The 16,911-nt window shown below is 44.5% G+C and overlaps 1 protein-coding gene across 1 annotated transcript in view; it reads left to right on the top strand.

The window, feature by feature from the left end:
* LOC146342044 (immunoglobulin superfamily member 1-like) overlaps positions 1-16,911 on the top strand; it is a 34,103-nt gene that overhangs the window by 6,931 nt on the left and 10,261 nt on the right. Inside the window, exons 3-5 of the mRNA XM_084807763.1 lie at positions 7,301-7,606; positions 9,284-9,580; positions 14,680-14,973. Coding sequence (XP_084663889.1) covers positions 7,301-7,606; positions 9,284-9,580; positions 14,680-14,973 — 897 coding nt within the window. The remainder of the gene's footprint in view (positions 1-7,300; positions 7,607-9,283; positions 9,581-14,679; positions 14,974-16,911) is intronic.

Here is a 16,911-nt window from a genome sequence, read left to right as displayed (position 1 = left end):
AAAGTTGAGTTTCAAACCAGCTTTTGCACTCTCCACTTTCACCCTCAGCAAGAGGCTCTTTAGATCCTCTTCGCTTTCTGCCATTAGGGTGGTATTGTCTGCATATCTGAGGTTGTTGATAATTCTCCCGGCAATCTTAATTCCGACCTGTGATTTATCCAACCTGGCGTTTCTCATGATGTACTCTGCATATAAATTAAATAAGCAGGGCAACAATATGCAGCCTTGTCGTACTCCTTTCCCAATTTTGAACCAGTCGATTGTTCCATGTCCGGTTCTTACTGTTGCTTCTTGACCCTCGTACAGGTTTCTCAGGAGACAGGTAAGGTGGTCTGGTACTCCCATCTCTTTAAGCATTTGCCACAGTTTGTTGTGATCCACAGAATCAAAGGCTTTAGCATAGTCAATGAAACAGAAATAGACGTTTTTCTGGAATTCTCTTGCTTTCTCCATGATGCAGTGAATGTTGGCGATTTGATCTCTAGTTCCTCTGCCTCTTCTAAACCCAGCTTGTACTTCTGGTAGTTCTCGGTTCACATACTGCTGAAGCCTAGCTTGTAGGATTTTGAGCATAACCTTGCTGGCATGTGAAATGAGTGCAATTGTACAGTAGTTTGAACACTCTTTGGCATTGCCCTTCTTTGGAATTGGAATGTAAACTGACCTTTTCCAGTCTTGTGGCCACTGTTGAGTGTCCAAATTTGTTGGCATATTGAGTGCAGTATTTTAACAGCATCATCTTTTAGGATTTTAAATAGCTCAGCTGGAATACTGTCATCTCTGCTAGCTTTGTTGTTAGTAATACTTCCTAAGGCCCACTTGACTTCACTCTCTAGCATGTCCGGCTCAAGTTCAGTGAGTGCACTATCATGACTATCAGGGACATTAAGATCTTTCCTGTATAGTTCTTCTGTGTATTCTTTCCACCTCTTGTTAATATCATCTGCTTCTGTTAGGGTCCTGCCTTCTTTGTCCTTTATCATGCCCATCTTTGCACAAAACTTTCCCTTGAGATCTCTGATTTCAACAAAACTTTCCCTTGAGATCTCTGATTTTCTTGAAAAGATCTCTAGTCTTTCCCATTCTGTTGTTTTCCTCGATTTCTTTGCATTGTTCATTTAAGAAGGCCTTCTTGTCTCTCCTTGCTATTCTCTGGAACTCTGCATTCGGTTGGATATATCTTCCCCTTTCTCCCTTGCTTTTCACTTCCATTCTTTCCTCAGCTACTTGTAAAGCCTCATCAGACAGCCACTTTGCTTTCTTGCATTTCTTTTTCTTTGGGATGGATTGAGTTGCTGCCTCCTGAAAAATGTTACGGACCTCCGTCCATAGGTTCTCAGGTACTCTGTCTATCAGGTCTAATCCCTTAAATCTATTCCTCACCTCCACTTTATATTCATAGGGGATATGATTTAGGTCATTCTGGAATGGTTTAGTGGTTTTCCCGACGTTCTTCAATTTAAGCCAAAATTTTGCAAGAAGCATGATCTGAGCCACAGTCAGCTCCAGGTCTTGTTTTTACTGACTGTATAGAGCTTCTCCATCTTTGGCTGCAAAGTACAATCAATCTGATTTCGATATTGACCCCCTATAGCCTCCAACAAAGGGCAGCTGCCACCAAAACTGGATTCTAAGGGTGACAGTCCTTTCCAATATCTATTTTCTGTACATTTGATTCCAGGCAAGGTGATACTAAGAAGGTGCAGATAGAGATTTGGTTGCAAGTAAGGGAAAGAGAGGCATCCGCAATTGACAGGGGGGAAACCCAAAACACCAAGAGAGTCAGAGAGGACTCAGCTCTCCAGGTAAGGAGCACCTGGATTACATCATCATCATCAAAGTTGTGAATGTTTGGGCAGCAGACGCAACGGCTTGCTGGAGTGAAATGCTTGGCATTGACCCACAATGGAGACTGTGCTCTTCCATTGTCTTCACTGGTGTGCTGTTAGAACTTGCCTACATTTGGGGTTTGTGGCCAGTGGAGTCCCCATTTTTGTACAGTGTGTACCAGCTCAGGGTTGTGCATTTATTTATTTATTTATTTATTTTAAAGAAAAACAAAATGAATGTATCCCATTTAGTAAGAAAGTCTCATGAATGTCTACTCAGAAGTAAGGCACAGTCATCTGAATGGGATTTACTGTTGTGTAAGTGTGCATAGGATGGCACCCTTCCCGTTTCATTGTTGATCTGGAATTAAAATGAATCTTGTTTTATTTAGTTGGCTTTTAAAAGAATTGTAAATGGCAAGACATTGCATACTGAAAGAGAAAAATACTTTTTGCTTTGAAGTACAACTATATGTGGCTTCCTGGTCATAGAAACTGTTCCCCTCCCAACCCCAACCCCTATAGCCCCCAACAAAGAGCAACTAGAATCACAGAATAGTAGGGTTGGAAGGGGCCTACAAGGCCGTCGAGTCCAACCCCCTGACAGATGGCTGTCCAGCCTCGTCTTGAACGCCTCCAGTGTGGGAGAGCCCACCACCTCCCTGGGCAATTGGTTCCAATGTTGTACTGCTCTAACAGTTAGGAAGAGCTGCCACCAAAATTTGGTTCTAAGGGTGATGGACCATCCCCAAGTTTATTTTCTGTACATTTGATTCCAGGCAAGGTGACTCTAGGAAGGGACAAGTGTCACAGAGAGGTGAATTATAGCAGCAGAGAAGGTGAAACAGAGTGCAAGTGAGCAGAATGAAAATGAAGGTCAGAGAATGGAGGGAGACCAAGGCTGCCTTTACACTAAAGAAAACCCCCACCGTCCTCCCGTTCTGGAGCCTTTCCATCGACCATATGATTGCTGAGAGGCGAAGCTTTTAATTTTCAAGGTTCCATAGAACACAATGAAACAGTGCCATCTAGTGGCTGTTTTAATAGCGTAACAATCCGACTTTAACAAATGGTTCATTAGTTCCAGATCTTTTTGGAGCGAAAATACCAAGAAATTCCTCTGGATGTGCCCTGGAGGTTAACAATGTCATGAAAAGGACCCACAAATGTCTGCGAGTGAGCAATCTCTATACCAGGATAAAAGTTCCATGTGAAGGAGCCCCAAAAGGCAATATCAGCAGGCAAAAGGAAGTAGAAGGTTAAAGAAAACAGGATTGAAAAGTCCGAGAGGGTAACAAGGTGTCAGAAGGCTTGAGCAGAGAGGAAGAGGCAACAGGCAGGTAACTGATGACAGAAAAGATTATGAAAGAAGGTGAGGCGAGAGAGGAAGTGACAGCAAAGGAAGGACTTAGAAGGTGGTGAGAGAAAGTGGAAGGTGAGAGGATTGTGGGTCAAGAGAGAAAGTGGCAGCTGAGAAAGGAATAGAAAGCAGGGAGAAAAAAAGACACCAGCAAGTGACAGATAAGAAAGGAGGTGGTGATAAGAAAGGAGGTTGGCTCACTTGGAAGTTGCCCTTCCGGCCTGTTTTGCAGAATATGGACTATGGCCCGGAACAGCGACTGAAACATGGTTTCTGTGGATGTTTTGGAGCTTGTTATATCAATCCCATCAAGTAATGTGAGCCCGGTGAGTTTCATTGATTTGGCTCACTTGGAAGTTGCCGTTCCAGGTCATTTTTCTTGAATATGGACTGTTGCCCAGAACAGGCATCAGAATGTGGTTTCTGTGGATATTTTGTAGCTTATTGCATCCCTGCCCTGTAGTTATGTGTCATTGGTGAGTTTGGTTGATTTTGCTCATTCCAAGTGGCCTTTCAGGCCATTCCGTTCTGTTCCAGATGTTTTCTGGGCATCATGGGGTTAATAATATATTTTTGCAATGGTTTTAGTCCTAAAACATTGTTCTCAAACATCTCTAACACATGCCACTATTTTTGGCATTTCTTTTAAGTATAGGGGTCATTCCGACCTGTTCTGTTCCAGCTTTAATACCATCCCCTTATTTTCTTCTTCTAACTAGTTTCTTCTTGTAACTACTCTTTGATGTAGTTCGCAACTCTCGGGCTTTACTTCCTTCCTCCTTCTTCATTAGTAGTAAATGTTCCTTTGTCTGAACGGTGCAACCATTATGACTGCACTCAACTTACCAGACAAATACAACTCTAATAGGAATGGCAAGCTTTAATTTTTTAAAAGGAGTTAAAGGGGGGAGGGGATAAATACTCATAGAATCATAGAATCGTAGAACAGTACGGTTGGAAGGGGCCTACAAGACCATCGAGTCCAACCCCCTGCTCAATACAGGAATCCAAGTCAGAGCATCCCCAGTAGGAATTCAGCAATTCTGCCTTTTCTTTGTCATCTGTTATCATTTTGCCATCCTTATTTAATAGCTGAAACACCATTTCTTTCCCCTGTCTTTTACTATGCACATAACTGAAGAAAGTTTTTTTGTTGCTTTTAGCCTCCCTCGCTAACCTCAGCTCGTTCTCAGCTTTAGCCTTCCTGATGCCATCCCTGCAGTTCTGTGCTACCTGCCTGTACTCTTCCTTTGTAGCTTGACCTTCCTTCCACTTCCTATATGTGTCCTTTTTTGTTTTCAGGTCATCTCTAAGCTTTTTGTGAAGCCACATTGGCTTCTTCCGTTGTCTTCCACCTTTTCTTCCTGTTGGAATTGTTTGTAATTGTGCCTTGAGAATTTCCTTTTTTAAAAACTCCCACCCACCTTGGACTCTTTTTCTCGTCAGAGTCACTTCGCTTGCCATGGGACCTTACTGATCCTTGTTCTGAGTTTATTAAAATCAGCTTTCCTAAAATCCAGGGTACGGGTTTGGCTACACTCGGCTTTTGCTTCCTTTAGAACCAAGAACTCAAGTACAACATGGTCGCTTTCCCCCAGAGTTCCTGTAACTGCTACTTTACCTTCTAAGTCATCTCTGTTGGTTAGGATCAAGTCAAGGACAGCCGATCCTCTAGTTCCTTCCTCTACTTTCTGTAGGAGGAAGTTATCCGCCACACAAGTCAGGAATTTCCTGGGGGGGGCATGTTTTGCAGAATTTGTCTCCCAACAAATATCAGGGAAATTGAAGTCCCTCATTACTACTACATCATGCTTCCTTGAAACATTGGCTATTTGCTTTTCAAAAGTTTCATCCTCGTCTTCTCCTTGATTGGGTGGCCTTAGTAGACTCCGACCACTAGGTTCCTTTTATTCTTTGCTCCATTTGTTTTAATCCAGATGCTCTCGATGGGGCTACCAAGCCCATCCTTCTGTATTTCTGTGCTATGTATTTTTCACATATAGTGCAACCCCACCTCCCTTTCTGTCTCTCCTCTTCTTTTTGAACAACTTATATCCTTCAATTGCTGTATTCCAGTCATGAGAGTCATCCCACCAAGTCTCAGTTATACCTATGAAGTCATAATTTCCCTCCTGTATTAAGAGTTCAAGTTTGTTCTGTTTGTTTCCCATACTCTGGGCATTTGTATATAGACATTGAAGACCATGTGCTTCTTGGTCTGGCTTTCTTCCTACATGTTAGTGAAGATTATTATCGGGTGCTATTAGAGCTGTTCTCTCCGTTGTGGTGCATGAGCCTTCATCCATTGTTACCCCCAACTTTACGTCTCCCTTCCCTGTAGGATTCAGTTTAAAGCCCTCCTGATAAAAGTTCTTCATGCTGTGGCCAAACACATTCTTCCCAGCCTTTGTGAGGTGCAACCCGTCCCTAGCCAACAGCCCATCTTCCAGGAAGTAGAGCCTGTGGTCCTAGAATCCAAATCTCTCTCATTGGCACCTCCTTCGTAGCCAGTCATTCACCCGGAGTATTTTTCTTTTCCTTTCTATCCTTCTTCTAACTACTGGAAGGATGGATGAGAAAACTATCTGGGCCCCAAAGTCCTTGAGTTTCCTTCCTTCCTTCCTTCCTATTGGTCATTCATACAATCCTATGTATGTCTACTCAGAAGTCAATCCCATAATGTTCAATGGGGCTTATTCCCAGGAAAGTGTACATGGGATTCCAGCCTAAGACTGCCTAAAGTAAAAACCCCACAGTCCTCCCGTGGTGGAGCCTTTCCACATTTACTGCGGGCTCCCAGACAGCAACCACATGCTTGCTGAAAAGAGAAGCTTTTAATTTTCAAGGTTTCATAGAACTCAGTGAAACAGCACCATCTAATGGCTGTTTTAACAGCGTAGCAATCTGACTTAAAATAAATAGTTCATTATTTCCTCATCTTTTTGAGATGGAATAACCAAGCAATACCTCTGGATGTGCCCTGGAGGTTGATGACATCATGAAAACAACCCACTAAGTTCCGTGAGTAAGCAAATCCAATAGCAGGATAAATGCTCCATGTGAAGAGGCCCTACGTTACTTTCATGTGGATGTTTGCAGCCTGATCCTCTGCATGTTTTCTCAGAAACAAGTTCGGACTTGTGAGTGCGGCATGGCAGGCTTAATGAGCTGCTCACCCCATTCCAAGGGACTTGGCGACCCTTTCAACCTAACCCTATGCATGTTTTGTCATTTGTGTTTCTTCTAGCGTCAGTGGTGAGGGAAAGGTACTTGGTACATGGTCAGAGGTACTTTCTCCATAACATAACCCTAATATGAAAATAACCTCAAAATGGACAAAATAACTTACAAAATGGACAATAATATCTCTGGGTATACCTTTTGTTTTTGCATATGTCAAATTCAGTCTATAAACTTGATCTATTTCCATTTCCATAATTTTTTCTTCTTTGTTCAAAAATACTGCTATAGTCTTTACCAATTCCGTTCTGAGATCAGGTTCTGCTCTACCATAACTTTCCATGACCCCTCTCAAATGTAACGAACGTTCTTTATCTTTGAGTTCAAACTAAGCTAAGGCATCCTGCTCACGTTCTAACTTCGAGGTTACAATTTCTGCATTGTTTTCCAGTACTTCCACTCTGTCATTATTTTAAACTCTTCTTCTCTTTGATTTAATGCAGCATCTAATTTCTTAATTTCTTGTCTCAGTTCTTCCTTCATATCTGTAATCTCCTCCTTCACTTCCAATCCTTGCCTCTCCATCCATTGTTCCATGCGTTGTTCAAAAGTGCCCATCCTTTGTTCTATGCGTAGTTCAAACGCATCTAGCCTCTTCCTTAGCTCCTGCAGGAGCCCGTGTTGGTGGCCCTTCACCTTTCTCAGTTCAAAACATGGTTTTTAGTTTTTAAAAAATCTAGTTGCTGATCAGAAATGTATGTAAAGTGAGGACTAGATGCTCCATTGGCTGATGACACAAAGTAATTAATCACGAAAGTATGAATGTTTGTATCCTCATTCAGATTCATTCAGAAGTCCCCCATTGTTCAGAGTGAGACTGCTGCACGGGCTCAGCCTTGCAAGTTTCATTCTTGTTCTCTTTCTTGTCTAGGACAGAGTTTTCCCAAGCCTTCCATCTCAGTGTTACCCAGTCATGAGGTCATCCTGGGGGAAAAGGTCTGCTTTTCCTGTGAGAGTAAAGGTTATGAGAACGCAACATTCTCTCTCTTCAAAGAAGGAGCTTCACAGGAGTTGCAAGTTCAGAAGCCTTCGAGGTCCCCATTTCAATGGGTTTCATTTTACATTTCCAAAGCCCAACAAGCAGATGGGGGTGTCTACTGGTGTATGTTTCAGTTCAATGTAGACAGTAATCGAGGATGGTCACATCCCAGCGACAGAGTTTCCATCGTCATAACAGGTAAGGGCGTCACTCAGTCCTTGTGTGCCCGTTGCACAAATGACACGAAAATGCATGCTGGATTTATTGCATCTGCCAGTCAATGGGAAAAACTGCAGTGACTAAAATATACAATTGATTAAAAGAGCATCTCCTTCCCCCTTTATTGCAGATCATTAGAAACATTCACAAGTTCAGTGTTCTGGACAACAAAACATGAAATGCAGCTTGAGTAACATATCATTTGACCCCGTATTTACCTACCCCTGGATCCCAGCCTCCCCAGCCCTCCTTGAAGGCAAAGCCCAGGGGACAATGTGCTGGAGCTGCAGATGGGCCATGGGATTCCCCAGACAGCAAGTGGCTGCAACCCTGCCCAGTGCTTCGCTTCGCTTCACAGTGCCAGGCTGAGTTCCGCCATCCCCCCCCCCCACTGCTCCAGTAAAAACATTTTTAAGAAGAAAATGGGGGCCTGTCTCTGCTGATGCTTGTCACTTTACCAGGGTGGGGAGCACTAGGGGCTCTGGGCAAGGCTCAGGGGCAGCTCTGGAGACACCTTGCCACAGGCCGTGGTGCTGGCCCTGAGCTAAAGAGCACTTTGCCCCTCTCTCGACTCTGGTGCACAAGAGGCAGTGACTGGAGCCAATGCTGCAGACCCTTCAGCTCATACTAAAAACAATTTTAAGGCTCCATTAAAAACCAGTTGCTGAGCAGAAATGTATGTTGCCTACAGACATACTTGGGCCTAGGAGTGGCTGCAGGAGTAGCTCTCCCCCTTCTGTACTGAGGCACAGCCTTGACTCCAAAGCCAGCTCCAAGTAGGCAAAGGCCCTCAGATGATGGGAGGCCCCAGGGCCTCTTGTGCCCCTGTATAAATCCCCATTACAGGCCGAAGGGCAGGCAGTCGAGGAGAGAGAGAGAGAGAGAGAGAGAGAGAGAGAGAGAGAAGGAGGGTATGGAGGCACCAACAGAGGAACACAGAGACATGGGGGTGGGAGAGAGAGGCAGGAATGCTGGGCGATCACAGCTGCCTGACCATGCCACCCAGGACTACCAGTCCTGCTCCAAACTGAAAGCTCCTTTTCACCCCTCTCTCCAGGCTCCAGGCATGCTCTCTGCTTTGGGATTTTGCATTCCAAGTGCCTGCATGTTTCAGGTGGGCTGTAAACTGCATGTTTATCTGTCCAGTCATCTGTTCTCAGCACTTTATATATCTGAAGTGTCTCTTCCCTGTTTTTCTTCCCTTTGAGTACTTCTCTGCGAGGGGCACGGATGTGACATCATGAATGATGTAAGGGCCAGCCAATCAATACTCTCCATAGCCCTGTGGAGACTATGGAACAACTTGCTTCATGGTTCATAAAAGTGTCAAGCCAGAAGAACAGGTTGCCCCCAAAACCAGTCTGGGCAAGAAGACAGTACATATTTTGTGCAGTATACGATGGGATCAGCACTGACAATATAGCTATCTCTGACTACTTTCTCTAAGAAATTACAACGAAACTAATAAATGTCCACCATTGGGTCTGTTCTCAATAAGGTCTTAAATGGCTCACAGACCTTAAGATATTTGTACTCTGATCCATACTCAATCTTCTGTGTTTCCCAACAACATGGAATGGTTTCGCATTTTACAGAGTTGGAATGTTTTAGATGCACCGCTTTTAAGACATGGCTCTTCTTCTCTTTCTCATTCAGGACAAGTTTATCCCAAGCCTTCCATCTCAGTGAGCCCAGGTGAGGTGGTCACTCTGGGACAAAATGTCAGCATCCATTGTAAGAGTGAAGAGCACCAAAAAGCAGAGTTTACTCTACACAAAAGAGAGTTTTTGGATACCTATGTTACCAAGAATGCGGAATCGGATGAAGTTGTATTTCCCATTGTCAAAGCCAACTACTCAGATGGGGCGATCTACCGGTGTAGATATTGCTTCAAATCAGACTTCTATCAACCCTGCTCAAACTACAGTGATGAGGTACACATCAACATAATAGGTGAGAGCCTGTCCTAGTCCGTGTTTGTGACTTTCACAAGTGACACTAAATTGAATCCTGCATTTTCCAACTCTGTACATGAAATGGGAAAGCTGTGTTGGTAAAAACATATCTTAGAACTGAAGGAGGTTCTCTCCTCCTTTATGTTACACTTGAATATCATTGCAATGTTCTCAATTGTTATTTCTGGTTGGTTTAAGCAGGATATGAGAGTTAAAAAAAAAAAAAAGCTACATGACACCATGGGTGTTGTTGTATTTTTTCTTTCCTATGGCAAAATCCTGGGCACTCAAAATTCTGCATAAAGATGAAGAGGCGCCAATGTTACCACCAAGAGCCAGGGACGAGAGCATGGTCCACCCTGCTGAAATTTGGAAATCTGGTGGATGGTAGTAGCTTCTGCCTTTTCTTTGTCATCTGTTATCATTTTGCCGTCCTTATTTAATAGCTGAACCACCATTTCTTTCCCCTGTCTTTTACTATGCACGTAGCTGAAGAAAGCCTTTTTGTTGCTTATAGCATCCCTCACTAACCTCAGCTCATTCTCAGCTTTAGCCTTCCTGACGCCATCCCTGCAATTCTGTGCTACCTGCCTGTACTCTTCCTTTGTAGCTTGGCCTTCCTTCCACTTCCTATATGTGTCCTTTTTTGTTTTCAGGTCATCTCTAAGCTTTTTGTGAAGCCACACTGGCTTCTTCCGTTGTCTTCCACCTTTTCTTCCTGTTGGAATTGTTTGTAATTGTGCCTTGAGAATTTCCTTTTTTAAAAACTCCCACCCATCTTGGACTCTTTTTCTCGTCAGAGTCGCTTGCCATGGGACCTTACTGATCCTTGTTCTGAGTTTATTAAAATCAGCTTTCCTAAAATCCAGGGTACGGGTTTGGCTACACTCGGCTTTTGCTTTCCTTAGAACCAAGAACTCAAGTATATCATGGTCACTTTCCCCCAGAGTTCCTGTAACTGCTACTTTATCCACTAAATCATCTCTGTTGGTTAGGATCAAGTCAAGGATAGCCAATCCTCTAGTTCCTTCCTTTATTTTCTGTAGGAGGAAGTTATCCGCCACACAAGTCAGGAATTTCCTGGAAGGGCCATGTTTTGCAGAATTTGTCTCCCAACAAATATCGGGGAAATTGAAGTCCCCCATTATTACTACATCATGCTTCCTTGAAACATTGGCTATTTGCTTTTCAAAAGTTTCATCCTCATCTTCTCCTTGATTGGGTGGCCTTAGTAGACTCTGACCACCAGGTTCTTTTTATTCTTTGCTCCATTTATTTTAACCCAGATGCTCTCGATGGGGCTACCAAACTCATCCTCCTGTATTTCTGTGCAGAGATATGTATTTTTTACATATAGTGCAACCCCACCTCCCTTTCTGTCTCTCCTCTTCTTTTTGAACAACTTATATCCTTCAATTGCTGTATTCCAGTCATGAGAGTCATCCCACCAAGTCTCAGTTATACCTATGAAGTCATAATTTCCCTCCTGTATTAAGAGTTCAAGTTCTTTCTGTTTGTTTCCCATACTCTAGGCATTAGTATATAGACATCAAAGACCATGTGCTTCATGGTCTAGCTTTCTTCCTACACATTTGTGAAGACTATTATTGGGCACTATTCGAGCTGTTCTCTCCGTTGCAGTGCATTCGTCCATTGTTACCAACTTTATGTCTCCCTTCCCCATAGAATTCAGTTTAAAGCCCTCCTGATGAAGTTCTTCATGCTGTGGCCAAACACATTCTTCCCAGCCCTTGTGAGGTGCAACCCGTCCCTTGCCAACAGTCCATCTTCCAGGAAGTATAGCCCGTGGTCCCAGAATCCAAATCTCTCTCATCGGCACCACCTTCATAGCCAGTCATTCACCCGGAGTATTTCTCTTTCCCTTTCTATCCCTCTTCTAACTACTGGAAGGATGGATGAGAAAACTATCTGGGCCTCTAAGTTCTTGAGTTTCCTTCCCGAAGCTTCAAAGTCTGACGTGATTTTTTCGTAGCTCCGCTTGGCGGTATCATTTGTTCCCACATGGATGAGAAGAAAGGGATACCTTTCAGTGGGCTTTATGAGTGCAGGTAACCCTTCAGTCATGTCTCCAATCCATCCTCCTGGGAGACAGCATACCTGGTGAGTCCACGGGTCTTCGCAACATACTTGGGTTTCAATCCCATGCAGCAAGGAGTCTCCCACCACTACTACTCTTCTCTTCTTGTTGTTGTAGGTCTTGGTTTCATCGCCTCTGCTTGACTGACCTTCAGCCTCTTGCTCGCTGTCATGCAGGTTCCCCTGTAACTCTTCCTCTGCAGGCTGTCCTCCAGTCTCATCCTCAAGTACCTGGAAATGGTTCCCTAGTTCCACTGCCTCCACTGGTGCAGAGTGGCATCTAGTTCTTCTTCTCCTGTCACCCTTATCCAAGGAGTATCCTCTACTCCATTTTTCCTCACCTCAGCATTTCCCCCTTCTGCCTCAGCTTGCTGTTGCTCTTCTAGCTCCTGTACTTCGCTTTGGTACTGTAGTTCCACCGTTCTGTCCAAGAACTCTTCATGTTCTCTTATTCCCCTGGTGGGTTGACAGTCGCCTCTCCAGTCCTCTTACTTTTTCTTCCAGCAGTGTGATCAACTTGCACTTGTTGCAAGTGTAGGCCATGTTGATCTCAGGCAAGAAAACAAACATTGCACACATCTTGCAGGTCACCACCACTGGAGAGTCTTGTCCTTCCATAGTCTGTTTTCCTTTTTCTGTCTAGCTTTCTGATTGTTCTAGAGTGGCCTGTGCCTGGCCCTTACTCACTGGAGGTTAAAAACAGAGTCCCACTGGTATGGAAGTGTGTGTTACAAGACAAATAAATTTTTAAAAAGTTTTTTAAAAAAGAAAAAATGTTAGGGGCATTTTTTACCTCCCCTGCCGAGCTCCGCTGACCAACTCCTGTTTGCTCCCCCTGTTCACTCACTCTGATTGCTCGCTCTCTGGGAGCTTGCTTGCTTCTGTTGTCCCTGGACCAGATGGAGCAGCTTCCTCTGCTCTGCTCTGCTCAGCTGGGAGGCAGGAAACAGACCGAAGCTTCCTGCCCACACAGCTGCTGGGAGTACTCAGACCACACACACTCAATTCAGTTGGAGCTCTCAGGAGCACCTGGTGAGCTCACAGCCACTCAGCAGGAAAAGGACAGTCCTCTGGGCTTCCTCCAGCTTCCTCCAGCCCAATTACCTCTTTGCCTTTGTCTCCTTTGTCTCTTCTGCCACTACAAATCCCCTGGCCAAGTCCTCTTTGCTCCTCCTGTTCACTTGCTCTGATCGCTCACTCTCTGGAAGCTCGCTTGCTTCTGGACCAGATGGAGCAGCTTCCTCTGCTCTGCTCTACTCTGCTCTGCTCTGCTCAGCTGGGAGGCGGGAACACCTAATGACAGGCTGGCCCTACAAAAGGAATCAAAGAAAACTTGATGGAGAACTGCAACAGAGAGTGTAGATATTTAAGTGGGCCTGTGGATGGTGGGAAGCAGAGAAATGGAGCCCGGGCTCACAGGGACACAACGCCAGCACTTTTTTATTAGCAGGGACACTGATGTCCTCTGCCACCCTACCCTTGGAATCCCTCATTCCCATGGAGCTCAACTGGAAGGAAATGAGTTTACCTAACAACATTGTGTCATTCGCTATTGTAATAACATTTTTGTGTGTGTGTGTGGCTTGGTCCTGACTGGGCAATTCAGACCCATTCACTTGATAAAAGATCTGCTCCTGGTGGAGATGAAAAGTGCTAGAACTGCATAGTTGATATGGATCCACACCACTGCCTGCCATGTGTCGGATCAAGCATGAGCACCAGCACTTCAAAATTGACCAATACACCACTGGTGATGGGGAAACTACTCCTGTACCAGTCTACTCCTACCAATCACTTTTATACCCCCCAAAGGTCCAACCAAGAGCCTTCCCCACAATAAAGCTTAGGAATCCACAGGTGGCCTCTCAGGTTTATGTTTCCCACCATCGGAGGGACCAGGTTTGTAGCAATCCTGGACACAGCTTGGCTACACAGTCATCAACTACAGATCCTTCACAGCCACAGGAATAGACAGTGTTCAAGGCAAGTAAAGTCTATCTCTGGCACAAACAGAACTGTAGGATTTGGCATCCTAGAATTCCTCATGGCTGCCTGACAAGATCAGCCTGGAAAGAGACTGAGCCATTAGAGCTACTGTGGTGGTTTACATGTCAGACTAGGAATGGGTACTAAGTCTAAGTTCGAAACCCCACTCCGTCTTGAAACTCCCTGGGTGAGCTTGGGCCAGTCACTATTTCTCAGATTAACCTACCTCACAGAATTGTGGTGAGGATAAAATGGGCAAGGAGGTGGGGGACATGTACACCATATTGATCTCCTTGGTGGAAATTTGGAACATAAATGTGTGTGTATGTGTATATGTGTATATATATATATATCTGCCTTGGAACTGCTCCAGATTATGGCAAACTCAACTAAACATGGACTGGTCTTCTGGACAATAAACAGAGCCAGCTGATATCCCCTTGCAATGGCTCCAAAGACTGATGAGAAGCTGGTGATATGCAGATAAGGTGAACAGAAGTGCAAATAAAGATGCCAGGAACAATGCTTTGTCATGCTTATCAGCAGCTGCCGAATCCAGCAGAAAGCCAAATACACACATACAATGTATGCAAATTGTAGACATCCATTCACTGAGCATAATTTGTTCTTAATGTGCTTGTAACAAGGAAAGGAAACCAAACACTCAAGGCATTCATTTCAGGCCCTCTCCCTGCACTGCAGCTTCTGAAATAACTTTTGGCATTGCCCACACCTTCAAAATGGTCTTCCCATCATTAAGAGCTAGAAATTTACTTTTCAAAAAACACCTTGAAACCTGAGGTACTGAATTCGTTGCCCTGTAGCAGTTATAGTGGTTTCACTGTACTATTACAGAATATGCCCAGTCCATGGAATGTATCTACATGTATCTCTGGAGCTAAAGGGTCTATTAATCTGATCAGAATCAACAAGATGCATAATTTGAGAATAACAAGCAAACATGACTCCATGCTATTCTCACTGGTTTTTGTTTTGTTTTTTTCCCAACACTAGATCGCAGCTTCTCCAAACCTTCCATCAAGGTGAGACCCAATGAACAGATACCTCCAGGATTTAATATCACCATCGAGTGCCAAGGGGGAGATAATTGTTGGGGTCTGACCTTCTTCCTGCTCAAATCAGGGAGCCGGATTGCATCACAAATGGCAGAGCCAAAGAAAAACACAACAGAGTTCCTTTTATCCAGAGTGACGCTGGAGAATGCAGGGAGCTACACCTGCCAATACCGCAAATTAAATCCCTTTTCGTTGTCTGAACCAAGTGACCCTGTGGAGCTGGTTGTGACAGGTGAGGAGTTTGCTTGGCACAGTCTTTTCTGCCCCCATCCAAGTCCCACTCTGTGTGTAGGAGGCAGGAGCATTTGGGGTTACCGGTGTCCAAGTCAAACACAGCCGCAGAGACACAGTGCAACATTGCAAGGAATGGAGGAGCCAGGTGCTTCAGCTGCACTGGCAAAAGGTAAAGCAGGACCAGAAATAGACATGATTGCAGTCAATGTCAGCTGGAGATGTAGCTATCTGGGAGCCCATCTCACTGTTGACCTGATCCCACTAGGCACATTTACGTAATGCCCCTTGGCATTCCTGAATATGATTGTGGCACATAGCAATGGAAATTCCCAGGACTATGCATAGTCTGTCTTAGAAAACAAAACAAAAAAGAAGCCATAATTCTAAACCAAGGGTGTCATCACATGGGGCCTTTATCCCACGATTGAGATTGGTCAATCACGGAAGTTTGCAGGTTCTGTACATGACATCGTCAACCTCCAGTGCCTCTCTCCTCCTTTCCAAGCAATTTCATGGGTTAATTTGAAACAGAAATAAACTAGTAATAAACAGATCCATTTCCATTTTTCCGTGGGGGGAAAAAAAACGCAATAAGAAGAGCTAGTCCACAGCACCATCTTGTGGCTGCATAAATGAAACATATAGAAACATATAGAACTCCTGGATAAACAGAGAAAAGGGAGAGAGGAGGGGGGAAGGAGGAGGAGGGGGTGAGTGGAGCGTGTCATGATCCTGCAAAGAGGTAGAAAGCCCCTGGTACAGTTGTGGAATTTCTGCATCGTGTAATGACACCCCCCAAAAAATATACACTGCCCCATCTGTATATTTTATGAAAAGTTGCATATCTCAGCATAGTATATATAAATAACAGTCTCATTCTGTGAGTGTTGATCATTAATCACGCACAAGAGGAAGGTATCAGCAGGCTTGGGGGAATTCCAAAGTTTGCAGGAGTATGAAAATATTAGGGAAAATCCTATTGGGAAGGGAGGAAAGAGTCCAGTGAGGACTCCTCATGCTCAGTGAACGCAGATTGAATGTTGAGGCAAAAAAATGGGGAGGGGAAATGAAATGGAGTATCTGCAAAAAACATGTGGCTGGCTGAGACCTGGAACAGAAGCCCACCACGCTGAAAGAGTGGTTCTGAGTCAGAGACAGGGCTGGCATGGAGGTCTAAGCAGGCAGGAGTCAAGTTTGGTGTTGGTTTTTAACTGTGTGGTTTTACTAGTTTGTTTAAAGGACATGAAGCTCTATGCTTTCTGAGGTCTGTATTAAACATCTGCTGTTATGTGTAGCCGTTTTATAGTGTCTGCATTTCATAAGAATCCAATCAACAAGCTTACACAACTTTGCATTTCCGAATTGTTGGCATAATATTCCATTTAGTGTAATGTGTCTGGATGATAATAAGGGAGTGGGGATGGAAGTGCCTGAATTCCAGCTGTGATGGGCAGGGGGAGGCATGGCCCGGGGGTTGCTTTGGCCTGGTGACATGAGCGTCACGGGTTGAAAGTTCTTCCCTTGGCCAGACCACCCTCCTTCCATCAGGATCCAGGTTGCCCTGTCAGCTTGCCCTCTAGTCTGGTGGTGCTGTTGCGTAACCCTTGGTCGGTCCAAAATAAAACCTCTACGATGGACACTTTAACTGTGGATTGGGGGTGGGGGGTGACGCGTGTGTATTACTGAGACCTGAGTGGGGAGCTGGGCAGGATCAGCCTGACTCAGCTCTGCCAACCTGGCTCCTTGGTTCAGCACCATCACAGACCATGATGTGGACCTACAGAGAAACCACCATGTCAATTATCATGGAGGATCCGGATGCCCTGACTCTATCGCAATGGCTCGCTAAGGGCACAAGTAGACATTCTGTTAGAAGATGTAGCAAGCAGCTATGATGTGTGTTCCTTTTTACTAGTGTAAGCTGGGGACCCCAGCA

Source organism: Heloderma suspectum, chromosome 6 (genome assembly GCF_057233095.1).
Source record: "Heloderma suspectum isolate Gila_16-S chromosome 6, 16-S_ref, whole genome shotgun sequence".
In the NCBI taxonomy this organism is placed as follows: Eukaryota; Metazoa; Chordata; class Lepidosauria; order Squamata; family Helodermatidae; genus Heloderma; species Heloderma suspectum.
This window is presented reverse-complemented; position numbering and strand designations above follow the sequence as displayed.